At 44.4% G+C, this 27,408-nt stretch overlaps 1 protein-coding gene across 4 annotated transcripts in view; it reads right to left on the bottom strand.

The window, feature by feature from the left end:
• NTRK2 (neurotrophic receptor tyrosine kinase 2) overlaps nt 1–27,408 on the bottom strand; it is a 328,951-nt gene that overhangs the window by 190,535 nt on the left and 111,008 nt on the right. Inside the window, exon 12 of one of the 4 annotated variants that reach the window (XM_030293724.1) lies at nt 4,074–9,218. The exons of the other annotated variants lie outside the window; for them this stretch is intronic. Within the exon in view, the coding sequence (XP_030149584.1) occupies nt 9,181–9,218 (38 nt within the window). The 3' untranslated portion in view covers nt 4,074–9,180. Of the gene's footprint in view, nt 1–4,073; nt 9,219–27,408 lie in introns of those variants that run through there. 4 annotated transcript variants of the gene reach the window in all.

Genomic DNA, 27,408 nt, shown 5'->3' with positions numbered 1-27,408 from the left:
GAGAAAAGATGGAGCCTGTCCGGCAGGACTGCAGATGTGCAGGGATGAGCCCTGGTAGGGACGGACCTCGCCGTGTGGAACAGGGAAGATACACCCCTGCCCCTCCCCTCCACCGGACACCTGCTAGTCACCCCGCTGGTCAAACGCTCAGGGGAGCCGGCACACCACCACCCCAGGGAGTAGAACATGGCATGCAATTTCAGTGTTTACCGAAGGAGGGTGAGGGACAGGCAACTCCCCCCCTCCCCTAATCCAGGAGCCTAAGTAAACAGAGAGAAAATCCTTCAAGGGAGTAATCTTTGTAAAGACTGAAGCATCCCAGTAGTTCATGTAAGCCTTAGTTCATGTAAAAACTCAGGGCTCCTGCATGGCTCAAGTCAGTTAAGCATCTGACTCTTGACTTCAGTTCAGGTCATGATCTCTTGGTTCTCGAGATCGAGCCCAGAGTCGGGCTCTGCACTGACAGCGCAGAGCCTGCTTGAGATTCTCTCTCCCTCTCTCTCTGCCCCTCCCTGCTTGTGTTCTTTCTCTCCAAATAAATAAATAAATATTTTAAAAGAAAAAAAAAAAAAAAGAAAAAAACCTGAGAGCACCCCCCAAAGGCAAAGCAGTGCTGGTGACTCTACTTCTCACCCCGGCTCAAATGTCTTTAGTGAAATGGCATGAACTTACCTGAAGCCTGATGCTAATCTTTAAACCAAGCAGCCACGGCCTACATTTTTATTTAGCAATTCAGCACGACTAAACACCGTACGATGAGAATTATTAAAAAGAAATGAAAAGGTGTCAAGCACACAAGAGGTCTTTCCTTTCCTCCTGGGAAACACAATCAATATTTTAAAAGAAGTGGCTGGGGAGGGGGGAGGACTTACTGTTCATTAGTTTATGATTGCACGGAGATTTTAATTCAGTACACACAGGCCCCGGGGGTCTTGTGCCGTGTGACAGGGGGCTTGACCAAATGACCGGGAAGTTAGCGCATGCCCTTAGCAGTGTCTTTCAGTCACTGGCTGCCAGATGAGATATTTGGGGACCGGAACATCCACAAGACTGAGCTACTCAGACACCGTTCTGCCTCGCTGCGTTTCAGAGGCTAGAAGGCGCTCGGGCCTCTTCTGCCACTTGTTCCAATGTCTGGATGCTCTACCTGGAGGTGGCAGGATGCTGCGTCCTCAGACAAGCTCCCCTGCCTCACCCCCACCTCCACCCCCACTGAGGTGGATTCCCTCGCTGTTACTCATCGCAGAGTCAGGACTGCTCCAAATGAGCCGTGAGCACTCCGGTGCGAGAGCCACGAGAAAATGCATCTCGGAACAGTCAAAACCAATAAATCTGTCCTCGGTTTCAATGGATGAAACAAACATGCGCTGGGCTTGCACTGGCTGATCAGCAAGGAACCCCTGCTTGATGCAACTTCTCTGTTTCATAAAGTAATATTTAGAAAACGTGTGCAACTCCCTATTGTGCCACACGGTTCTAAGTCGAGATTTGCGCAGGCTTTGTTAGTCGCACATTTAAATAGCAGGAGGCTTACTGGTGTGGCAGGTGCCTTCACGATGTCATGGGTTAACCTTACAATTCTGCTTTTCCATGATAATAATCTCTACTCAACCTCTAGGTCCGGTAGGAGTGACCGCTGGGCATTGCAGGGCCCTGAGGGTGCCCCAGGCACCTCGCTGGCCTCACTCCAGCCCCAGCGCTGCCCAAGGGTCCATACAGGGTAATCGTTTCAAGTTCCAGATCTGGAACCAGCCTGGCGGAGTTCAAATCCTGGTGTTACCACTCGTTAGCTGGGTAACCTGCAGCAAGCCCCTCAATCCTGCTGTTCCTCAGTTTCCTAACGTTTAAAATGGGAGAAATATTAGCATTGGCCTCACGGGGCCATTGAGAGGATCACGAATCAATCCATGCAGCACTTAACCCAGTACTTGGCACACAGGGAGAAACCGATACTGGCTTACTAGTACTACCATTTAGATACTGGGGTCAATGTCACTTTACAACGTGGAACACAACAGCAACGGCAAAAATGCCTTAAATCAAGTGCTGGTTAAGATTTCAGCACCACTTATTTAAGATGATTTAATAAGAAGAAAAGCCCAGATGACAAAATATTTTTGAAGAAATGAAATTGTGTTTCTTCCAACATGAAGTAGCTCCAACCAGGCCAATCATGCATTCCTGCTAGAGCTCCTACGAGAAACTACCTCAGGAAGTAGACAAGCGTAATCTTGTTTGTAACTCATTGCATGCAAACCCTTGTCTCCAAGGCTTAAGGGAACTCGGAACCAATCCTTTCTTTCACACAGTCTCTCAGCCACTTCATTTCCAAAGATTTTCAAGTGGATAATTGAAAAGTTAACGTTAACGTAGACCCCGTTCAAATGATCCAAAATTCTGAATTAACAAAGTAAGAGGCAGACCATATTGGGGTATGATCTTCAATGTTTTTTCTTCCAGAATCCTCAAACAATAGACCAACTCACCGAACTATCATAATATAGGTCCAAACAAATTGTACTCTCTTATTTTATCAAAATAAAATCTGGAAAAAATACATGTGCAAGAATTGCCTGGGCAGAGTGAAGGCTCTAGGAGGAGAATCACTGTGACTCTGGAGACAGATTCACAGCCCGGACCACATCCAGAATGACCCAGTGAGTGAAGTTCCCTTCCACTGGACTCCATTATTTGCGCCCACACAATCGCCATATGGCCAACACATACAGATGAGTTGGGATTCCAGGGCACATACTGAGGGATACTGAGCATAACTGAACACCCAAGTCCATCAAAATATTTTTATTAGTGACACCAAGTGCCGCCCACATCAGAGCCCGGTGGGTGGGGGCTATTAACATTATCATCTCCGGGCGCCTGGGTGGCGCAGTCGGTTAAGTGTCCGACTCTTGACTTCAGCTCAGGTCAAGATCTCACAGCTCATGAATTCGAGCCCCACCTAGGGCTCTGGGCTGACAGCATGGAGTCTGCTTGGGATTCTCTCTCCCTCTTTCTCTGCCCCTCTCCCCCGCTCATACTCTCTCTGACTCTCTCAAAATAAAAAAAATAAACTTAAAAAAAGTTTTATCAGCCCGTGAGGAACAGAGCCATGAAATATCTTTCCCAAGGTCAGGTAGCTTGTGAGTGTAAATGGGATTCAAATCTGCACAGCCTGGGTTCATTGCCTACTGCCTCAAATTATTACACAACCTCCAAATCCCCAGTGAGACCTGTTTAGAAGGGTATTTAGAAAAAGTACACGTCATCAGCACTAACCAGGCTCTCAGAAGAGGTCAGTGTACTTGGGTTGATGAGACATCAAGTCACACCGGATCGGTTTTTCCAGTCCTGAAGTCTTCAGTGCAGAGCAAAACCCTTTAAAGGTCACCAGAAGGTGAAAGCAGACTCAAACGAATCCGAGCTGGGGTCCTACAGACCTTCCCTTTTGGTCCTATCCTAAAAGGGAAACGTGAAAAAGAGACGATCCGGGGGATGGAGGCAGGAGGACTGTGAGCTGTGGCCACCGTGCTCACAGCTGTGGTTGGATGGCATTGTACCTCTCTGTGCACTTGGCTTCCTCTCTGTTGCCTCCATGAAGGCACAAGCCATCGTATTCATCTGGCTACAAAGTCACCGAGAATGGAGGGACAGAGCACTGAGTGTGTCCCCTTGCTGGGACCTGGGCCATTCCAAGTTCTTAAAATACCAAAGGGCTTTCCCACAGAATGTAGGTTGTTTTTTTCCTTCTTTCATTCCCTTGAACTTTGTTTGTTCGTTTTCGAGGATTGCCTCTTAGCCAATGAAAACATATCCAATGCAAGAATCAGTTACACAGTAAATGTATAATTCACATTGATGGGAATTTTAAAAGTCCCTTTTGAGGGACAGGAGATGTATTCCAGGATCTATATAGTGGGTCTGGGACTCCCCCAAAACTCTGAGTGACGTTTCTCACACTCTTTCTTCGGACACCTTTAGCCTTGAACGTTGCCAATGCCACACGGGGTGACGGTATGTGTTTGAGGAAGGGAGAGGTATGTAAGGCCCTACACAGAATGCAAGACACATGGAGATGAATTATAAAACTTTATTGGCTTGTTAAAAAAAAATGAATGAATTCAGCAAGTACATTTATGGTCTATCCACATTGTTAAAACAGCACTTAAAAATAAAATAAAAATGATTATCCATTATTTACAGGAAACGTGAAAAAATGACTTTAAAACCTGGAACATTATGGGGAAAAACGGGGCATGCTGATGATTCACAGACTGCCTATGGATTACAGCAATACAGCAAGTGGATGTGAACAGGAAGTGAATGAAACCCGAGGATTTTTCTCTCTCTGGAATGTCTTGTTATTTTTCCCTTTTATTTTCTTTTTAACGGTATTGGGGTATAATTAACAAGTGAAATTGTAAGGTATTTAAAGGATACAACGTGACGCTTTGATATACCTATACATCCTGAACGGAATCTTGCTCTTTTATATTTGATTATGCTCCACTCATAAATAGACTGTCTTAAAATAAAGGGGGCGAAAATCTCCGCTCTTTTCCTTTTCCTGCATTTTTTTTTTCCGTGAAAACTAAGGATTCAGACACAGCCAGTAGCAACCCATCTTGGGTGTCCGCTAATGACCATCCCAAGGCCCCACTGCAGCATTAGCCTGAATTAAACCCAGAGTGATCTCCCTGTCAGAATCAGATGGCCGGAAGGGTCCCTTGTCCCTGACGACCGAAACGAGGAAATGGGCCAACTGGAGTGGAAAGCCGCCTTCTGTGACAACTGTTTTCGTGTCACTCTCTGGGTTGGGAGTTCTGTTCACTTAATTCCGTCTGGCAGCACCCCACAGAAAGTGATATTCTTGCCCTGTCCGGGAGAGTCCTTAGCCCTCCCAGGGGCCCTTGAGTAGATCTGACGTGGCCGGTGGGCACCGTAGGTGTGTGAGCACAGCAGATACACTTAATGACGGTGGCCTCCGTTCCGGTTTCCTTGGAGTCCAGTCTGCAGGGGCCCAGGGGGCCTCACTGACCCTGGCCTGACAGGAAGGGCACAGCCCACGTGGCCTGACACAGCCGCCCGGTGAAGGCCTTGCATGACACAGAGTCCCGTCTTTCCAGTGCCCGCCCTCCCCGCCCCGCCTCTGCACCTGGTCTGGACAATGCAAGACAAAATGAACATCTACTGCCGGGTGAAGGGACTGGAAGAAAACCAGGGAGAAGTTCTAGGCAGAAAGCCTAACAGTGCAAGAGTGCCTCATCCCGCTCCGCGGTGGCACGAGAGAAGTTACTTCAGGCCCCGTTTGTGTTTGTTCCCATTTTGCAATGAACATAAAAAGCGTGTGCGAAGCAACCAAGAAAGCAAATAAAACCAAGCCCTCCTGTCATGGAGTCAGTTTGGATTACTAGAGGGACAGAGAAGTCAGGGGTTTTAAGCAGATCACAAGACCAGACAAAGGAGAGACAAAGCAGGTGCGCCTCCCTCACGCTCGCCCTCGCACGGGGCCCTGAGCTGACTTCCTGCCTGTTGGCCTTGAGCCGTTGGCTCCTCAGACTGGTAACCATGGCCTCTGCTCTGCGGGAGGCAGAACCTGGAGCCCTAACCACTCTGTGTGACCTTCAGGCCAACCCCCAAGGTGCTCTGAGATTCGGGGTGGAGCTGGGACTGTGTCCTTCTCGTCTGTGCCCCCTACTTTTGGAAAGACACTCAATGGGTCAAAAATGAAATGGGTCTGGACTGGAAGACCAGGAGTGAAAACCCCAGACTCGATGGTCTCTGAAGTATGTGGGGATTCATTTTTTCCTCTGAGGAAATTCACCTTCCTTGGCCTCAAACCAGGGTCATCGGGGATGCCAGTGGGAGTAGTTTCTTAGTCTGTCCCAGCTGCCTTACAGGCTCCCAGGGGGACGCCATTCAAAGTACGGGCCCTGAGCCACACCTCTTGAGGTGGCACACCTGTTTTCCGTTTACCAATGGCCACACGGGTACTTAAGGGCCGATGAACGGGGCTGTGTACTTTCCCACCTGAACCCAATTACCCCCAAGTGGGCCAGGAGACATGGAGTCACACTGGTGACATGGACTATCACACTGGTGACAGTAGGCGATGTCAGATAAAACAGGAGGAAGGGCTTGCTAGGTTGTCTCTGGCCACGCAGCGGCGGGGCCAATCGGGATGGAGGGAAAACAGTGCCGTAAGAGAGTCCCAGGCAGGGTGACAGAGCCAAGGCCCTAGCTGGTGGAGATGGCAGGAGAGCCCCAAAGGTAAGTGACATGCCGGGGATCACTGGGGTGCTAACCTCAATGATGGGAAAGCTCTCAGTGGCGATGCCAAGAAGTGCGTTTGCAAAGGAAAGGTAGTAGGAAACAGTGAGAGAACAATGATGTCGCTTTAAGACAAAAGTAACAAACGGGCAGCCCACAGTTGTTTTGTTGGCCTACATAATGTTTTAAAAATAACTGAGCCAACTTTTTAAAAATAGGGACATTTCACATAAAAAAAAAAAATACAGACTTCAAGTTTCCCTTAAAGAATCAGAAGACTGGGGAGCCTGGGGCCACATTCCCCGGTCAGCAGGAGTCGGCTGAGGCTGGGTGACCGCCGCCTCTCTGCAGGGATGGGTGTCTGCTCACCCAGCACATGCCCTTTACGAAGGGTACCTGCCTGGCGCTGAAACGTCAGGTCCTTGTGGGGGCGGGAGGCAACAGACTCGATTTCAACAAAAATGCCTCTTGTCGTTTTCTAATGCTGAAAAAATACATGATACGTGTCATTAGGAAGCTGTAAAAAGATTTCTTGTAGGAGACATAAAAAAGCAAAGGATGAAAGAGGGTTGGTCTAGAGTATAGAAATGAGAAGATATGTCACTGGCTGTGGTCTTCGGGGATTAAAGAAAAATGAAAACCAGGAACACAAGAACCATATGAAACAATTTTCTAATAGCCTGCTGTTTTCATCGTTCCCTAGGAGATGTCAACTGCTCTTTGATATATTAAATTGCCTTATCTGTCCACTTCTCTACATTTTAAAACAAAAATCTACCCTGGAAATCTTCTAGCTTTTGAGGACAAATATTCTTTTCTTTTTTCCCTTTCAGTCTGGGCAATGCACAAAATAGTCCTTAACCAATTCATTGCCTTTTTCTGGTTCCACAGAATCAAATAGAGAAGGTTTTTTGAAAAAATAAATAAATAAAACTTGCACCGAATGGCCGATATTTAAGAATGCTTGGTGTACTGCTCGACTCTCAGTGTGAGTTTCCTTTTTCTTGCAGGGTTCGTGATGTCTGCAATTAGCTGGCCTTTTTGCAAATCAACAACTTTGGGAAAGATCAAAATCTAAGTAGTGACAGGAACTGTCATTCAGCAGCGAGCAAGAAAATGGGAATTCAGAGACTATTCAGGTCCCCCTACCCCCACCAAGGGCCAGCTGCTCTCCCGCTCAGATGTGTCTTTGGAAAGAAAACTTTTGAGAACAAGCAGCCTGTGTATGTTTTGAAGAAACTGCCCCTCTTTCAGGCATGGTTAAATGCTGTAATCCATAGGACTCTGTGAAATGTCTGTATCAAGCAATAACATATTTAGTGGCTAATGTAAAAGATAACAGTATAAAATATTCATCATGGATCATCTTTTTATATCAGTTGGTGCCTAAATGGATCCTGGTTTATTAAGATTAACGCCTTGGTTACACAGGATGCAAAACAGTGTTTCCAAACATGTTGGACTAGTTAAAAATCTATAAATCCTTAAAGCTGAACTGCAAAACTTGAGTAACTATTTCCAAAAAAAGATTTTGTTTTGTCAAACGTCAATAAGTTTCCAATCCAGCCATGGCATCTATGAGCATGCCTTAACAGTCAGAGCTGATTGTATTTTTAAGCAAAATGGTCCAGGCCTGGCTCCCGAGTCCCCCTAAGAAGAAAAGTGTGAGGTGAGATGGGGCAAGGGCAGCCAAAGTTGGCCGCAGGACAGGGATGCTACCTGGCAGATATGGACCAAAGGTCTCTGCAATGGCCAGATGAGTGACACAGGTGTCCGTGCTAGGACTGAGGCTGGGGCGCAGGATTCTGTGTCTCCAAGGCTACCCTCTCAGCAACGAGGCTGGACATGATAAACCACATTCTCATTACCTCTGTGCTGCTGGGGTCAGGAAGAGCCTTCCTGCCCATGAAAACCAGCAGTAGTGTAGGATGTAGTAGGGGACTATCCTTCTTAGAATATGGTCTCCTGCTCCCAGCAGGCCAGCCATTCTGCCCGCAGACCTTTTCAGAGTAGAAAAGCTGTAGTTCTGTCATGGGAACAGCATGAGATACTGCGGCCTTCTCACTAGGAAACTTCTAAAAAGCAGGTGGATCGCAGGGGGCGAATAAAAGGACATACGCACCATATGTGTCTATTTCACTCTTTCAGTTATCCTGAAACTGACTATGCCTAACCTAAATCTATAGCCCCCTACCGCAGAGCTGCTTTTTATTTTTTTTTCTGCCTGCTAATAAACTTTACAAAAATCATTAGCGTTGATTGCATGACTCTGGACTTTTATTGCCAGTGAAGGGAAGAACCTCTCAGTGGGGTCACCAGGTCCCCACAGCGATGCCCTCAACTCTTTTAGTCACTGCGCTGTAGACGGAAAAGTGAAACTTTCTGAATTCAGTTCTCATGAAACGTCAACAGAAAACGATGCTAACCTACGTGTTAGATGGAGATTAGGCTGTTTAGTGTGTTCTTATACCTGTCCCTAAATTTAGATTTTTTTTTGTTTTTAACTTTGCAGTTCACCTTTAATCAACAGAAACAATAAAAATCAATACATTTCCGGTATGGTCAAACCAGCACACCTTTCAGAAGAGATGCATGATCCAATGGAATTCCATTTCAGTTTTGTATTTGAACAATTGTAAGAACAAAAGAGAAGCATGAATTTAAGATGTTTTCTTGAGTGTTTGCTTAGCTGCCTGTGAGCTGCCTCTGCAATGGTGCTCCCCAAACACAGCTCACAACATCTGCAGGCTTCGTGTGGTACCTCCTGCAAACACCACGCACGTCTACCAGAAAACCCCAGCTACGCGGCACCTCCCGGGAGAAGCCAATGCCCGTCCCAAGAGTCCAGCTTACAAGGCAGCATCAACCAACAAGCACCAACCGCCCCCTTCTCTGTCTTTTCCTTTATTTCAGCTACCCATCCAGTGGGATCTTATGAAACAAAACAAAACCTAAAAGAAACACAAAATAAAACATAAGTCATGCTCAAAACAAAAGTCAATGAAAATTAACATACGAGTATAATCACTTTTAAAAGAACATAATAAATAATCAAAATCAAGACACAACATGGAATATGCTTTAAAACATAAAGTAACATATGATAACAGAACAGAAATTGGGAGAAAGTGTGCATCTCATTATCAAGCCACTTAGTTTTAAACTTACAGAAAACACAGGAAAGATATGCAAAAGATTTCTGCACACAGTTCCCACCCACAACGGTGTAAGATGTTAACATCTTAATTTAAGGAGGAGAAATCTGTGTACAATATAGATGACCCCTGGAGAATTTTAATGTATAGGGGAAAAAAATAAAACTCAACAACAAATATCTACCCAAATCCTGATTTTCTTTCCCCACTTACTTTCTCCAAATTATTTCCAAAATATCTTGTTTAATTACTCAGCCACCAGATCAAAGAACTGGCTAGTTTTAGTGTGAAATACTGGGCCACACAAAGGTTTATATTCTTTTTCAGGAATCTTAATATAAAAAATTAATTAATTGCCTAAATTCAATAGATCATACTATATACATGACACGCAGACATAGATAGATGGGATATCTATTATATAGCATATGATATACAGCATACAACATGTGGTATATTACATGTGTGTATATATTGCATATATAAGACATATAGTATATATATCATATATTATATATAAAATATATAATATATAATAATTAATCTTGCAAACATTTATTGAGCACTGACCACATAGTAGACACCACAGAAGATGATACAAAAATAAAGAAAATGGAGTTCCTTGACCTCAAATACTTAATTGCCCCACAGATGAAAAAAGAATGAGTAAATAGCTTGCACAATAAATAACAGCTAATCCGCTTGGTATCAGGTGTTCTTCTAAGCTCTTTGTCCGCATTAGCCCTTTTAAGTTCATAATAACCCTATGAGGTGGGTTCTATTAACACCTTCACTTTACTGATGAGAAAACTGAGGCCCTGGGAGCAAAGCAGCTTGCTTGAGGCCCAACAAGTGTGTGATGGAAAACAGACTCCAACCCAGAAGCTCTGATTCTGCAGCCACTGTATTGTGTCACTGCAGAGAGGACAAGATCCCTCCTACTTGACCAGGAACACCCAGCAAGAACAGGGGAGATTCATTACATACAATTCTGTGTGTAGTCTGCACGAATCTTCATCAGATCCCTAAGTGGCAAAATAGATGATGGTACTGTAGAAACCCCCAAGACGTTTTCAAGTTCAGCTTTGGAAGGCACTTCTAAACCCAACCCTCCAGACTCTGGATCTTCCTCACCCTGGTGTCTGATCTGCCAAGTGCTGGTGTCATCTGCCTCCAGAGCTGTAATTACCGCCACCAATCTGCATCATCATTTACAACAACCCTAAAAGAGTCTACAGAGCTTAATTTCCATGGCGCTTCTCTCTCCTGCCCTTCCAAGTCTCAGGAAAAGCTCTCAGTGCAGACGCCAAACATCGTTTATGGATTTAATCACTCACAAAGCACTGAGAATTTAGGAAGCCCATGGTAGTGGCTGATTAAGATGCCTTCATTTCGGACTCTAGTCTCTTTCCATAAGTTCAGCCTCCAGGCAAACATGAGCCACACTAGTTTAAGAGTGCACCGTAATGCACACAGGACAAGTGCACCAAATTAACCAAACACCTTCCTCTTCGAAGAGGGTGGGTCTCAAATTCCTTCCCACTAAAACAATAGGATTAATATTAGGATATCAAGTTTGCCAATAAAAACAGAAGGAACTTGGTGATACAAATAGAAGACATAATCCCCAAACCAAAAGGTTTGTTGATTCAACATACTACTTTCTCTGTACATTCGGTTTTGAAAAGCTTTTGACTTTCAAATAATAATAATAATAATAATAATAATAGAATAGATTAAACTGTTGTTGTTATTATTATTATTATTATTATTATTATTTCCAATGGGCTCATGGAATAGGAACTCTTAAGAGTTTACCCAGGTCCAAGAGTTTACAGAAGGCCCCACACCACTCTTCCTTTGCTTCTGTTTTTTTTTTTTAATATATATATTTATTTTTGGGGGGGGAGAGCACAAGCGGGGGAGGGGCAGAGAGAGCAGGACAGAGGATCTGAAGCGGCTCTGTGCTGACAGCAACAAGCCTGATGGGGACTCAAACTCATGAACCATGAACCGCGAGATCATGACCTGAGCCCAAACTGGACACTCAACTCACTGAGCCACCGAGGGGCCTTTGCTTCTGTTTGCCATGTTCCTTCCCCCAGACACAGCCAAGCTCTTTATTACAGTTGGGAAACAATGTGCTTTGCTAGATGCAAGCTCTTTTGGACTGTCATTCATTCAGGCTGCAAGTGCATTTGCCCCTATTTAAACTGATGTCATGTGTCCCTCCTCAATGTCCTTCTGCTTTGCCTTTCATGACGTGTCCTTCTCACAGAACCATACCTCAGCTCCACACTTACCCATGCAATGAGGGGAATAAAGCCACCAGAATAACACAGGCAGTGTCTTCCGTGTAAGGAAAAGCCAGTCTGTCACAATGATAAGCCATGTGCAGGTCTATATTCAAACTGTTACTACCTCTCCCCAAACCCCACCTCAAGGAAGGCAAGTCCGCCTCCTCTCGGATACACTTGATCTTCACACACTGTTGATACACTAAAGATACGCCACCATATATTGAGAAACCAGTTTGATTTAAAGACTTGACTCTTTTATAAGGAAATGTATCCAGTGCTTCCTATTTCTAAGGGCTTGATAGTAAAATTCAATCAGCTCCCCAATTTACCCACCAGGATCTCAAGACTTCTGCCCACTCATGTTCCAAGAAACCTAAGAAAGGGGCCACAAAATGATATAAAACAATAGATAATTATTTTCTCTTAGTGAGGGGGAAAGTTTTTAGACCACAACAAATGGCTGAACATCTTGCGGGTTTAGCAGCCAAACGAGCTGTCTAGCTTCTGAGCCTGAAATATAGATATTTTGACAATGTGACATTCTGAAGGATTTGCAGCATTCCGATGGTGCATGGTAGTTATCGTGAGAACAGCTCCTTTATCAAAAAAACTTCAGAGAAACTTTGCTGCCGCTGCTTGCACTGGCTGATCTAAATAAGAACAAGGATAAAGCAGGTGCTGTCAGTAATGTGGTGTAAAGTTGAAAGCAGAGAAAAAAACCCCGGATGTGCCCTAAAAGTCAGCCTCTGCTATTTGCTGATTTCTTTGACCTCTTCAAAGGGATGGACTGGGGTGGGGAGCTGAAGGTCAGCGAAGCACTGTGCTTTCTTTACCACTGGCTTCCGATCCATTTAGATTTATTTACATTCAAACGCGCACACATTTCCCTCCTATAACTCAGAAGCAATCAGCCATAAAATGGCAAGGATCTGCAGCCCATTTAAATTAGCAGCAATTTATCTGGAGCAAAAAGGAAAACTGCTGAGTGGAAAGGAAGCAGAGGGAATGAAAGAAAGATGCAGCTGTTTGTCTAAAAAAGCAAATCTTATCTCATTTGGAAAATTCAAGTAGGGAACTGCCAACTTGGGCATCCGCGTGGCATGGTGCCACTTTGGAGACCGTATGGTGGCCAGGGTGCCAGGGTAGCGACCCCCTCTTCATCGGAGAGCAAAGCAAATGCCTCCTGAGCCTTCTGGAAAATGTCTACTGGGTAAAATCAAAGAATAAACTCCTATGTTCTCATAACACTGGGTGCCTTGAAAACAGTGGGTGCAAACAGCTTTTCGTCATAAAGGTAGACTTGGGCTGGGTGCAATCCTGCTTCATTTCAGCACCGGGGCTTAAATGCCGATCATCCTAATTTGACATTTGTGAAGCATTTAATATCTGTTTGTGGTTGCACCAACTGTCCCTTGCCATTTGCCTTTTTTTATTTTATAGGTGACTCACTCAACTCTCATGGCCAATGTGATGTGTCCAAGGTCACCCAAAAATAGAATCAAACAGTCAAAATCTAAACTCAGAATCTCTGGGCCCTTGGTCTCTCTTTTAAAATGGCATCCTCTGCACCTGTGGTGGAAATTTCCCAACATGTCAGCCCCGTCTTGGTGCTTTCTTCTCCATGCTCATTCCGGAAGTTGCTTCATCATCCTTCGGACACCCCTTTCCCTTCCCAAGGATGTATTTTGTCCACATGCCACCTCTCGCCCTAAGATCCTGTTCTACCAAGCATGCTCTTCTTGTTGAAGCCTTGACCAGGCTTAAAGGTCCATGCAAGGTCCAAGCCACTTCTGCGAGTGTTTAGTTGACCAGCTTCTCAACCTCTAGGATATTCTATTCCATTCATTCACATGGCCTTCTTTTGTATCTTTTTAAACTTGTACCCCTTTTCTGTCTACTTTCCTGTATCCCAGAGTGCAGGCCACACGAAGGCAAAGAGAGAATGTCTATCCACCTTCTGTGCCAACAACGCCTTGTGCAATACCAAGGGCTGAACACAATTTTGGGATTCGGAATAGTGATGTCTAAACTTCGAGTTCTACTGAAGACCTTTGATGTACTCAGTAACAGAACCAAAATGGAGGAGAGGAGAGTGTACAAAACGAGGTAAGAACTACTGTTTCTCACTGGTAACTGGGTTAAGCAAATCACTTCAAAGCTCCCTGCATAAAATCACATATTTGCTCACAAGCATATTGAAGGTTACAGTGAGAAACGCGGTCACCCAGTGAGTACCTCCTGAAGCATTTTAAGCTCCTGGGGAAAAGGTGCCAGACTTAGTTTATTCAAATTCTTGTGATGATCAAAACCACTGTGGGCGTTGGACAAAGACAACTGTTGTCATTTGTTAGCTAAAGAAGAACAACTAAAATTAAATGGCTGAGGATGGTCAGCAAAGCTTTTTAAAGTTCTGGTTTGACTTTACATAATTTAGCTGAAAACCGAAGCAGGAAACACAAAGTTCTTGGCAAAGCTCGAACGTGTAAGGAAAGCCAAAGCTATTGCACAATTAAAATTTAATGATTCTAAGGAGGACGTGGTCTGATCGGCAGGGCCGGATGACAAGTGTCCAAGGGTTCAACTACTACCACGTCAGGGACTTCACACAGGATGGGGAGCACGTCCACACACTGATGCCATGCTCCATCTGTTGCGTCTCTTAAAAATTCTACAAGTGGAGTAGAAAAAAAAAAAAGATGGGAGTTTGTGGTTTCAGGGGCACTGAGATGAAGGCTTTCACTACAACCACACTGAGACACCCAAATCAATCTATTGTTTTCCTGCGGGGCGTGTCTAGCCTTCTGCCTTACTTCAGTATGTATACAATGCAAAATCCATAGGGTAGATCTTTGTTACATGAAGTGACATCTTCTTAAAGACACTGTTCCACAATTCTGAGACCAGAGAGCCTTGCCAGTGACTCAAACATTCAGGACACATAGGGATGGCATTATAAATTTCATTCCAGAAGGCCATGCACTCATAGCTGCCAATCGAGGCTTGTGTCTAGATTTGTTTTTGCCAAAATACTGTAGCCAGTGATTCTTCCTAGTGCACAAAAAGCCAGAGCACTAGAACCTGCCACACCCAAATAAAAGACAAACGGCATAAAAACTATTACTCAGTTAACCTACAACAACATCAAACCTGCAACATCACACATACACAGTGGGAGCTGCCTGGCTCAACTGAAGTGTGGCTTTAAACCACGGCACACCGACCAGGTATACACTTCTAGAAAAGTAAATTAGGCATAAAACAAGCAAGAGGAAACAAAGCGCCGTGGGTCGGCCATCGCCTGCCTGACAACGATGATGACGGTGGTGCCGAAGAAAAAAGCCAGGGATGCAAGGGAGAAGGGCAGAAAGAGGAGAAGGAGTTCAAGAAACAGTAGTTGTTGTCAACGCATGTGGGAGACCTCAAGCGTGTAAGGGGGTGACCGTAATTACTGGAGAGTGGCAAGAGATATCCTAAAGCCACAGAAGAGGATTCGGAGTCCAGGTCCAAGTTTAAGCTGATCCACAAAGGAAGAAGTCAGTAAACATTAAATCTGTCCTGGAGCACCATTTTTTTCATTGGGCCCTCCAAGCACTACTTCAGAAACAAACTTTGAAGATGGCTCACGGTCAGGATGCTTGAAGAAAGCAGCAGTGGGGGACGGGGGCTTCTGTGTGCATCGTCTCTGCCTATGGTTGCAAAGTCTGGAGGTCAGATCCACTAATGGTTCCAATTAAGCAGAGAGAGGATCGAACAAATTGTCTTCTCTTGAACAGAGGTACCTTGTAAATCTCATCTCCATTTAAATGAGCTAAGGGCCCATGATAATGAAACCTCCCCTAACCACCAAGTATTCCAGAATGCAAAACAAAGATAGGTGGGACTGATCATCTCTGTGAACTGACTACAAAAATATGAGTTACCCAAATCTGCCCCAGAGCAGGAAAAAGAGCAAGACTTTGTTCTGTCTGGTGGTGGACTTCTCTGAAGGTAGGCTGCCTTCCTAGGATCTGGCACAGACGAGGTGAAGCCGCCAGGTCCACGTTCTGAGAACACAACTCTTGCTTTTCAAGGAGTCTGGCTCATGGGGTCACTCCCCAGCCCCGCGATGGTTTCCTCTCCCCTGTGTTGCTGCTACATCACTTCCTCCTCGCTGTCCCCTGCCCCCACGCAATGACATTACCTCCCACTGCCCAGGGTCCTGCTCCCAGGTCACGGATCTGCTTCCCACACACAGGAAGTTTGACAGATATTTATCTGGCCTCAGCCTTTTATCCAGAGAAGTGGATGTGCCCAAACTCAGACAAACACATCATGGGGCAGGAAGGAGGTCCTTCACCCAGACATGCCCTTTTTCTCTGGTGCCTTTTCCCCAAAGCAACATTAGCAGAATGACTTCCATCATCTCAAAGTTACCTTGCTAGAACAAGACCTAACACATGCCTCTTTTCCAAGAGGGGGAGTTTTGGGTTGGAAAGAAGAGTCATCCTGCCCTTGGCCAGACTACCTGGGATGTTACTTGACACTTCTCTGTGAAACTCAACTTAAAATCCCAGATTGGACCCTGCAAAAGCGTATCCAACTCTAACCCCAAAGGTTAGCCCACACCCTAGCAAGGGTTATAAGGGAATATCCCGGAACCGTTCATCAGTCTGAAAGAGTACCAGCCAGGGGGCTCCTGGGTGGCTCAGTCGGTTAAGCATCCGACTTCGGCTCAGTTCATGATCTCACGGTTCGGGGGTTTGAGCCCCGCGTCAGGCTCTTCTGTGCTGGCAGCTCAGAGCCTGGAGCCTGTTTCAGATTCTGTGTCTCCCTCTCTCTCTGCCCCTTCCCTGCTCGCGCTCAGTCTCTCTGTCTCCAAAATAAATAAACACTAAAAAACAAATATTCAAAGAGTACCAGACCATTTACACCACCAAGAACAGGATTCACAGTCCAAAAATGCTTCCTCATCAGGCGGACCCCTCAGGATCTGGTGCCACGGTCAGTGGCCCTGCACGCCTCTTGTAAGTCGCAGGTAACCCATCTCGAAAGCCCTCAGTAAAATGGAAAGTGTATTCTCAATAAGAAGCTGGAGAAGTGCAAAGTCAATCCTTAAGACACAGCCTTGGATGCATTCAGACTGAGGCAGCCAGCAGAGCTCCTGACTTGACGTAAGTTAACCCCATGTTCCAGAAGCCTCTGCTGCTAGTGACACTTTTTCTTTACTCAAAGAGCTCATTTTGGAACAAGTCCATGCTGTCATGCCACCCAAGCTCACCATCCTTACTAACACCTCGGCAGCATCTTACGGCAGCTAGCCATGAGCCAACCTCAGTGGTTCTACCTGGCAACACCCCTTCCTGAAAGACGAGCAAGATTCTTTCTCCTCCAAGTCCCTTCCGCATCCTTTGGTTCGGGTACAATTTCCACACGGAGAGAACTCTGGGTTTTAAAGAGAGTGCATTTTTACACACACCAGATTTCACAGTTTATTTTCTTTTTTAAATAAAGCATGCATGGCATATATGGCATACTAAATATAACAGCTTGGTTAAGAATTATAGCAACCATGCCAAGAATCAACCAGAACTAAGACACTGGGAAAACAATGTATTCTGGTGGTTGTTTTTCTTTTTAATGAAAATTTACTGTACCCAAACATCTGACATTATTTTCAGAAATGCTTTCCAAAACTTCCAGGAAGTTCTCTGCTAAGTCAAAGTGATTAAAAGGGAAAGGCTATTTACCCCGTAACCCTGCACACATTCTTAGTTTAAAACAGAAATCGCCATCTACGTAAACGCGAGAGGTGTTCAAACACGTGATGGACAGATGCACCACCTTACGGGAAAGCAGGAAAAAAATTTTAAATGTCACATGGATGAAAGGACACAGTACAATGACCTGTGCACAGCAGGTATGCCTGGATTATAAAATGGTGCTTTTTCTTTATTCATATTTACGGCCATTTATCATCCACCGTTTACATAGACAAGATCCTAGACCTTTACTTCCCGCTACCCCTGGAGCTAGAATTTTTATAAGTACGGTGACCCCCACATGTTTATCTTCTTTGGCAATTGTGTGCTAATAGATCCATTTCCACGGCGGAGCCTGAAAGAGAACTGGCTGGCTCATCATCAAGAAGCAGCCTGAAGCCAGACAGACCTGGGTGTGGATCCCACTCCTGCCCCTCCCAAGCTGTGCAACCCTTGCCATGTCAGTGGACCTCTCTGAATTGCACAGACACAGATGAAATAAATCCAACATATTGTGCTGAATAGAATAGGAGAACCTAATACTGTCCGTGCCCATATACGAGATCCTCAACTCAGGGCACTTGCTCAAATTATGACTCTTAACATTTAGACAAAGTGCCAAGCCTTGGCACTTCCAAACTAGCCTACTGACTTAAAAAAATTTAAGTTGGAATGACCCCTCTCATTACAGGTGATTCTATGTTTTATCAAACATGTATTATTTACCAAAAATATGTTCAGGAGTCTGTTAAGACTTCTAATCCAAAATGTTCTGGATTTGAACATGATGTTTTCCCTTTACAAACCCAACCGAAGTTGTACTTTATTGATTGCAAGTAATCCCCCCGCCCCCACCATCTGTGTTGCTGTGGTTTGTTTTTTGTTTCTTTTTGGTTTGGGGGGCAAAGAACATTAAATCTAAGTCCCAACCATAAATGAAGATACACCATTTCTTAAAATATTATTAAATAATGTAAGGAAGATGGGGTGCCTGGCTGGCTCAGTCAGCTAATGTCCGACTCTCGGTTTTGGCTCAGGTCATGATCTCATGGCATCGTGGGTTCGAGTCCCACATCAGGCTCTATGCTGGCAGTGCAGAGCCTGCTTGAGATTGTCCCTTTCCCTCGCTAGCTGCCCTTCCCCCATTCGGGCTGTCTCTGTCTTTCTCAAAATAAATAAACTTAAAAAAATTTTTTAAATAATGTTAAGGAAGAGAAATAGGACTATTTGTAAAAATCTAGTCTCCATATACCTTTCCAAGTATATATACGTCATATTTCACATACTTCTTTTGGGAAGGGGGCTATCATTTGCTTATTGTGAAGTGAAAAAGAGGTTAGTGCTTCTATTTTACAGATGAAAACATTTAGGTAGAAGGGGGTTAAGTAGTCATGTGTTTTTGACTTAAGTAAATGTTTCATTTATTAATCAATCACAAAGAAATAAACCACTTCCCATCATGATGACATGACACCAAATGTCTTTTAAAAATTGTCTCGTGTGAGGTGAGCAGGTGACTCAGTCGGTTGAGTGTCGGACTCTTAATTTCGGCTCAGGTCAAGATCCCAGGCTCGTAGGATCGAGCCCCATGTCAGGCTCTGCACTGAGCACAGAGCCTGCTTAAGCTCCTCTCTCTCTTTCCCTCTGCCCCTCCCCACCCATGTGCTCACGCTTGCTGGCTCTCTCTCCCTCAAAACACAAAGAAATAAAGATTTTTAAAAATTCAGCTTAGCTGAATGCAGCTTAGTGTCATCCAGCTTGGCACTTTAGAACAGAAACTTCTTCAGCTTCCTTTCCAAAGCAAGGACTTCTGTTATCCACCAAGAAATAAATGCTTCAAACACCAAGGGGACTTTCAAATAGATGAACCCTTGTTACCACAACCACTGGGGTGTTGCTGGGATGCTCTCCTACTACACACTAGAATAACTCTGCCTTCATGCTTTCCACATTTCTATTCACAGGCCTGAGCAGTGAGCTCTAATCCTGCACACAAGCTCCAGTGACCACTACAAATTATTACCTTCAACCGTATTTTCAATGATAGGCCTAAATAAGACTCTTTGTTAGGAGCTGGGATGTAAAATCTCCCAGAAGGCAACTTTTCTCAAAAATTCCATCTTTGTGTGCCTGGAATAGTGGCCACCTCTCAGTGAGAAGCCCTGGGGATGCTGGACCACGAATGTCAGAGCCACAGGAAGTCATGTGCCAGATCACTCCCTTCCCAGCAGGCAAGATGTCTTTCGAGGCCAAAATGGCGGCCGTGCCTGGTGATACCACTCTGAGTCAGAATGCTGGCCAGCGCCAGGGATTTCACAACCATGGCAGAAAATGTCTGAGAACCATTCCATAGCGTCCGTTCCAATTCCAGAACCCCAAAGAAATGTTTTACCTCCATCCATAGCTATAGAAATCCACAGTTCCACAACTGAGGAATGTACAGAGATGATAATTAGGAAACCACATCTTGATTGTCCTAGACACCCACACTAGCTGCCCAGAGGCCAGGGGCGAGCCTACTGTCACACATCCTCTAGACCCAGAGTTGCTTCCGAGACGTTGCCCATTTCCTCCTATCTAGCATCTTTCAGCAGCAGGCGAATGAACCAAACCCTAACTAAAATTAACTGGCTAATTGCACCTAAATTACAGTCACAAAGCCCCTTCAGAAGATTCAATTTCTTGAGGGAGAAAGTAAATGTTTTACTATATAATTATAAACTTAATTAACATAAAATAAATTAATTAGGGACTTGTGCTGGTAATGAACACCATGGTTTAGCTGTTTATTGCTGTATTTTCCAGGGGAAGACAAACCTGGAGAAGAGGGCTAACTTCTGCTTCAAACTTAATTCCATCTCACCTCTCCCACACCAATGAACTGCTAGAGTTCTCTTTTATCCTCAGTGTCATGGCAGCGAAAATTCGACAGGATTCCAATGGAGAATGTGTATGTACTAATCTCTAGGGAAAAAAAAAGAAAAAAAAAAACCCACCCCAAGCCATCTCAGCTACCATAGTTCCTCGCTGGCAGTTCACTGAAATAACAGATGATTTTCCAAAGCAATAGTTTTCTGTCCCAGAGTATAATGACAAAACTCACCTAGAGCCGAAACAACCATCTGCCACAGATTGTTCCACATGGTTTGTTTGCTTGTTTGTTTTTTAATTCTGAGAAAGAATTCAAAATTGGTACTGGCAGAGAGGGATGATTTCACAAAAATGACCCAGTTTCCAACCTGTATTTTCTCAACTGTTGTCCTACATTTTTTTTTTTTTTTATCTGACTTAGGAGAAGAGGCTGAGCAAAAGAGCCTCTGGGGATGATCTTGATGGCACAGAGTAGGTTTGGGGTAATGAAAAAAGTCTTGTATTAATTTTCAAAGGTCTCCATAATTTCTAGGAAACACAACGTATCTCTCTAGTACCTTTCTTCCCCTTAAATTGCAGTGTAGCTGGAGAATGGTCATACCCACCGGGAGGTGGAACAGAAGAGCGGTCGACACTGTGGGCTCTGATGCTAGAACGTGCCGTGACTGTGTGATATTGGGCAAGCTGCCTCAGTGTCCTCATCTGTGAAATGGAGCTTATGATAGTACTTAATTCGAGGCTTCTGTTCAGAGTAAATACGCTATTCCATCTAAAGTGTTTGGAAGAGGGTCCAGCACATGACACATGTTCAATAAACATCAGCTATTTCCATTATCTGCAGATGCCAGCTCTCAGCTCTCATGAGCTTTGAAATGGCTCCTGCTTTGTGTTCAAAAAGAGCTGTAAATGTTTAATGTACAGGTCTAATTTGTTGGACACACCGGTCCACGCATGCACCAAATGGAAAAGACAATTCAGAGCTGAGACTGTGAATAGATTCCTCTTGTTCTGATAAGAGGTGATCTTTCTCATCATTGAATCTGACAACTTTGGTGAAGAAAGGAAACTCGAAGACCCTAACTCTGACCCATGCCCCAGTTAGTCTCCCCCTCTCACTGAGAAACAAGGAAGAGAAGTTTCTGAGAGCCTGAGTAGCTCACTCAATGGCACAGAGACAGCAAAGGGGAAACTCAAGGCCCCCGTTAATGTGTGGGCTACAGACTCAGAGCTGGAACGAACATCAACATGTGAGAACCTCTCCCATGACAGGCGGAAGCCAAAGACAGAAATGGAACCAGTTGTTTTTGATAGGAAAATAGACATCCTAATGGCTCTGATCTGGAAATTGTGAGTTCACATCTGCTAAATTATCCACATCTTTTACTTTATTTTATTTTAGTTTTACCTGAACACTAACTTGATTTCCACAAGGGAGCGGGGGTGGGGGGGGGAGTGGAACCCAGTCCCTGAGTTCAGCTAGCATGGAATCACCTATGACGGATTCTACAGGGGCTGGCAAATGTTTTCTGTGAAGAGCTAAACTTTAAATATTTTCAACTTTTCAGACCATACGGTCTCTATCACAACTACTCACTCTGCCACTATAACACGAAAGCAGTCATACTTAAAGAATGAACTGGATGTGTTCCAATAAAACTTTATTTATAAGAACAGAAAGCAGGTTACACTGGGGCTGTAGTTTGCTGACCTCTGATTAATGCATCCACCTGCCTGATGCAGTTTTTACCTATCTTCTTTGCGTTTTCACACTTTAAGCTACTTCCTTAAAATGAATATTCATATCTGTTTGAGTATTCTTACGAGGATATGATCGACATGCAATAGAAGATAGGTCATTGTATACTAGAAAGAAAAGCCAGAATGAATTTATGAAAGCTCTAAATTATGAAATATGTTTAAAGAAATACACTTTTATTACTTTCATATACATCTAGGAGTCAAAATTAAGCCAATAAAACATTTCCAGCATGTCTGGGCAAGTAGGGGCTAATTCAGCCTTACCCAAAAGAAAAGAAGAAATTTAAATTATATAATTCATCAACTGTTTTCATGAGCTTTCTTCTAAAGGACTTAGAAAGTTTGTTCTCTAAGATGATGAAATAGGATTGTTACACAGCCCCCCGCCCGCCATCTTGTTTCCCCTAGTAATTGATTTGGGAATTCCTTTGTTCAGAGAAGATTCCCAAATACTCCACCGAACCAATTCCCCAGTAAATTAATTATCTGAATCAACAAGAGTTTTTAACTTCCAGAGAAGCTGGATAAATTGTAATCCTATGACATCATATATTCATACCATCTTTGAAACACCTAACTCTATTAGTAGACTTTGTGGGTTGTGTATTCAAAATCTATTCACAAACCCCTTTTCCTTTTCTTTCCACTATCTTTGAGGGAGGAAAGTCAGTATACATGATTTCCCAGTATCCCTTGAACCTAAGGGTGGGCATAATTCTTGCCACTGAGTCACAGCTAGAAGTCCAGGGCAAGTGGGGTCCTTTCTTCTTGAATTAAAACTCAGAACCTCGTTGGAAGAAAACTTCATTGCCCTCTTCCTTCTACCTACTGGGAGTACAGATGTGACATCTGGAGGAAATGCAGCCATCTTGAGGCCACAGAGTCACGAACATGAGGAGGAGGCCTACTTGCTAAAGACAGGAGCAAGGCAAGGTGGAAAGAGCCAGAGTAGCCCTGCGGGCATTACAAAGCCACCATAAGCCTTGGACCCAGAATTCCTGCTGTGTGAAACAAACTTCTGTTGAAGTGATTATTTTGGTTGGTTAAGTATTGTAGTCGATGCAATCCTAAATGACTCACAACTGACAGAAGGAGGCTTCGGGCTTATTTCTGTTATTCTGAGGGCAGCAGAGAGGAAGAAGGAGAGGGAGAGGTTGAAGGCTCTAAAGAGTCTTACCTACTACCAAAGAAAAGGAACCAGCTTTCAAGTGCCACTGTGGCATTTGGGTGGCACCTGATGCTCTGCAATGGCCAGTGCAGAAATGCCCCCAGGACGGCCACACCTGTGGACCCAGAGAGCTGTGGACAAGCAGCCAAGCCTTCCCCGTGCCTTTATACAAGGGTCACGGAAGTGACCTCAAGGGAGGGAAGGGGCATTCAGTTGCATGAGCAAGGAGCTAAAGAGACTCTGGGGTTCCAGAAGAGAACCAAGCAGAGAAGAGATGCCATGTGAGTATATAACTCAGGGAGTCAGACATGAGGAGGAGGCACCGTGGCTGAACAACCTTGAGGCCGAACCCCAGGGTTAGGGAGAACCAAAAGAATCCCGTAGACATCTGAGGACTTGAGAATTGGGGCGGCCTCCAGGAAGAAGCTGCATCACATATGTCCCCTCTTCTCAGAGAGCTGTGGGATGGCACCTGGCTTGACCTGTGCCCACATGCAAAATGGCCTCACAGGGCCCTCTGGGTTTCTCAAGAGTCCAGGGCACTGAGCAAGAACGCCCGCAAGTTCCTGTGAGCCCAAAAAGGGCACAGAAATGACCAAGGTTATCACTGGGCATGAAGACTGTTGAAAAAAGGGAGACAGAGAACAACCTGTGTGGACTTGATGCTGAGGGCCACAGCAGGCCCGAGAATGTCAGCAGTGGAGACACACAAGTGGAGGTCAACACCCAAGACCAAAGGCCAGGCAGATGCCAACAGAAGTTTGCTAAGAGGCAGGCAACCTCCAATCCCGGTGACCCCGTCCCGTAGATCCTGTTGGGGGAGGGCAGATCCCTACACTTGCTCAGTTGACCTGAAATGACAATGCTAAGAGGAAAACAAAGGCCACACATGTGAGACTAGGGAGGAGTTTTAATGTTTTTCTGGAACACAGACATCGCGAGAATGTCCTTCTGTCTACCCACATCCCGAGACTCTGCCTGTCACCAAACACAGCGAGGTGGAGACATGCCCAATAAAGGGGAGATGTCTGTTTCAGACCCAGACATGGAGAAAAGGAATCCAGCCCACTTACCACTATATTCAACCTTCCTCCAAGACCTCCCAAGTCTCTTGATATCCCAGAACTTCTCCCCTCCTTGGGTGATACTTGCCATTGCCAGAATTGCAACGTGTGAAAGAGGGAAGACAGGAGAGTAACTCACATCTTCTCATGCCTGGTTGTGTAAGGCACTTTGTATACATTAGCAAATTTAAAGCGTGTCTTATCCTTATATCAGAAGTGAGAAAATGAGGAAGATAAATAGCTTGTCCAATCTCCAAGGGCCAGTAAAACACAGCTATGTCCAGCCTCAAAGAGTACTGCATTGTTTTGTTGGGGTTTCTTGTGTGTGGGGGGTGTTGTCATTTATTTTTGCTGTGTAATTTTGTTCGCCACTCCGAATCGCCTTTTTGACCTGTTTACTCTCTCTCCAAGAGGAAGTTAAAGAGCCATCATTGGCCTTTGCCCCTTCCCATAAACAAAGGCACCAACGGCAATGTTTGAGGATGCCCCCATTTTCAGGTGATGCCTCATTCTCATTTCTAGACAACTTCTCCGCAATCTCTTTTCCTGTAATTTGGTATTTTCACAGATACAATGTCCTCTCTTACTCTTTCTCTCGAAACATGTGGCTCATCCACTGCCAAAAGACTAAAGCATTCCTACGCGTAGACATTGTCTGACCTCTGACAGAGAACACGTGTCAACACCTAGGACTCCCAAGCCTCCCTACTGCATTGGTATCACTGGACATGAAAAGAAGGTAGTGTGCATTTGCGTGGAGCCAACAGGTTTGTCTGGAACCTCCTCATGTTCCACAGCAGGGGCCAGCATAGTCTTTCAGTAAAGGACCTGGTGGTCAAGATTCCCATCTACATGCCATCTACCTGGTCTCCCTGCAGAACAACCACTCTCAACTCCGATGTTTTATCAGGAGAGCAGCCATGGACAGTGCCAAACAAATGAACATGACTGTGTTCCAATAAAACTTTATTAACAAAACCAGATTTGGCCCACAGCTTCGCTGACCCCTATTCTCATGTTCATGTCTGGAGGGCTAGTGGTTCTTCCCTCCCTCTGAAATAGAACAAGGCAGAAATTCCTTCCCATTAAAGTATCTCAAAATACAGAATGAACTTATATATGCTGTCCATCAAATGCCTTCTGGGAAAGAAATTCTAAACCCTATTTCATAAAATTATCACCCGTGTTTGTGAGGAAACTAATGCCCAGGGCAGGCAAACGTGCCTGAGGCAGCACAGCGTCTGTGGGACGCAGCTGGGAGAGGGTTTCTCGTGGCCACACTCACAGTCCCCAACTTCACCATAGGAGAAATGCTGCCGCTCAATTAGTACCACAGAAATAGTAGTATTTTCATTCTGACTCACACTCTGCAATTTAGGTCATGCCTACGGCAATCAATAAAATCCTCCACTTAGATTCTCCATGGCTAATTTGATCCCCCCCTGCCCCTAAACTGGGGATTTTTTTTTTTTTTAGTTGTTTTCAATTAAGCTAATTTGTCACAGACACCTCTGTTCTCGATAGGGTATCTTCACCCAGTTTCTCCTTCGTTTTGAAAATAGCAAAGTGGGTGAAACGCATGCGTAAGTATCAGGCTCAAAACACTATTGTTTGTGCAAACAGTGACTGTCAATAGAGAAGAGACCTCTCGGCAATCACACCCACACCCCCCCCACACACACACACCAGCTGCCTGACTTCATTGTCTCACTGTGCACATTCTGTTCACACACTTGAGTGACCAAAGTGTTAGACACTGATGGTGGTGTGCACATGGTGACAATTGTTACACACTATTAAGTGTGCATGACATGATGGCTACCATGGGAAGCTTCCCCATGATGTTTCTGCTCTCCCTGTTTCCAGAAGAGGAAATGGAGGCTCAGGGGAGTTATATAATATACATCTATTTTACAGGGAGGCTACGGAACACTGAGGTCAAAGGCAGCACAGACTTTAAATCTCCACCTTACTCATTTGTGACCTTGAGCAACTTTCTTAACCCTGGGTAAGGCCAGATGTTCTCATCTGTAAACGGTTATAATTATGTCTTCTTTAAAGCTATGCTGAAAGAATCAAATGAGACAACATCTACAAATCTCCTAATGTGATGCCTTAGCACGTGGATTAGTCTGAACCATAGGAATATGCCTGTATTTAACCACTGTCTGAGAATGACACTTTCACATGGCTCAAACTAGCAACTGCTCAGCAAAATGGGATTATCAGTACCATTGTTAGCATTGCCCAAGGACAGCAGTAAGTGGCAAGGAGATTAACATCTGAATTTCATAGCTGATGGTGAAAGCCAGTGTTTTGGGTTTTTTTGTTCTTTTTTGTTTGTTTGTTTGTTTGTTTGTTTTTACTAACTTAGCAACCTTCAAAGAAATCCAATGATATTTTTTACTGAGAGTTTCTGTAATAAACTGAAACTGACATCAGGGAGCTAGTAAATGACAAGAACAACGTTGTTGTTGTTTATTTCACTAGCAGCATTTTATGAACGGGACAAAATCCATTTCAGAATCAGTGCAGTGTTTCCAAAACTTGTTGGAAGTGTATTCACCAAATGTCAGTTGAATAAAAATGTGAACTGTCTCTCTTCTTTAATGTATGAAGGGTCATGATCTACTGAAAATTGGGACCTGCCTCATTAAACAGTTATAATTAACTCTGCTCATCATATTCCACCACGGAATTACCGCTGTGGTTCATACTTAAAACCAGTTGGATAATTCAGCAGCATTTGAGGAAAGAACAATCAGATTTTCTCTTTCACATTCCATGAAGGGAACTGGGAGTAAAAATAACTTTCTCTTCCCAGGCTGGGGAATCATAGGGTAAAGAGACTTCCCTTCAAATGTCTGTCTGCTCATTGACAGGCTTTAAAAGAAAGAAATTCCCATCTGAACCTAAACCATTTCTTGTTGTTTTACCATGTTCCCAATGGCTACGTATGTTGAAAGAGTCTAGACATTTTTCAAGCTCGAGTTGCATTTCAGACAATGTCTTTCAAACTCTAATATAATTCTAAAAAAGCCTTTCTCTCTAAAATACGAGATACTAATCTCCAGGGTGTTGCCTCAT

Source organism: Lynx canadensis, chromosome D4, assembly GCF_007474595.2.
Source record: "Lynx canadensis isolate LIC74 chromosome D4, mLynCan4.pri.v2, whole genome shotgun sequence".
Taxonomy (NCBI): Eukaryota; Metazoa; Chordata; class Mammalia; order Carnivora; family Felidae; genus Lynx; species Lynx canadensis.
Note: the sequence above shows the minus strand (reverse complement) of the source record. Positions and strands in the feature narration are given on the sequence as shown.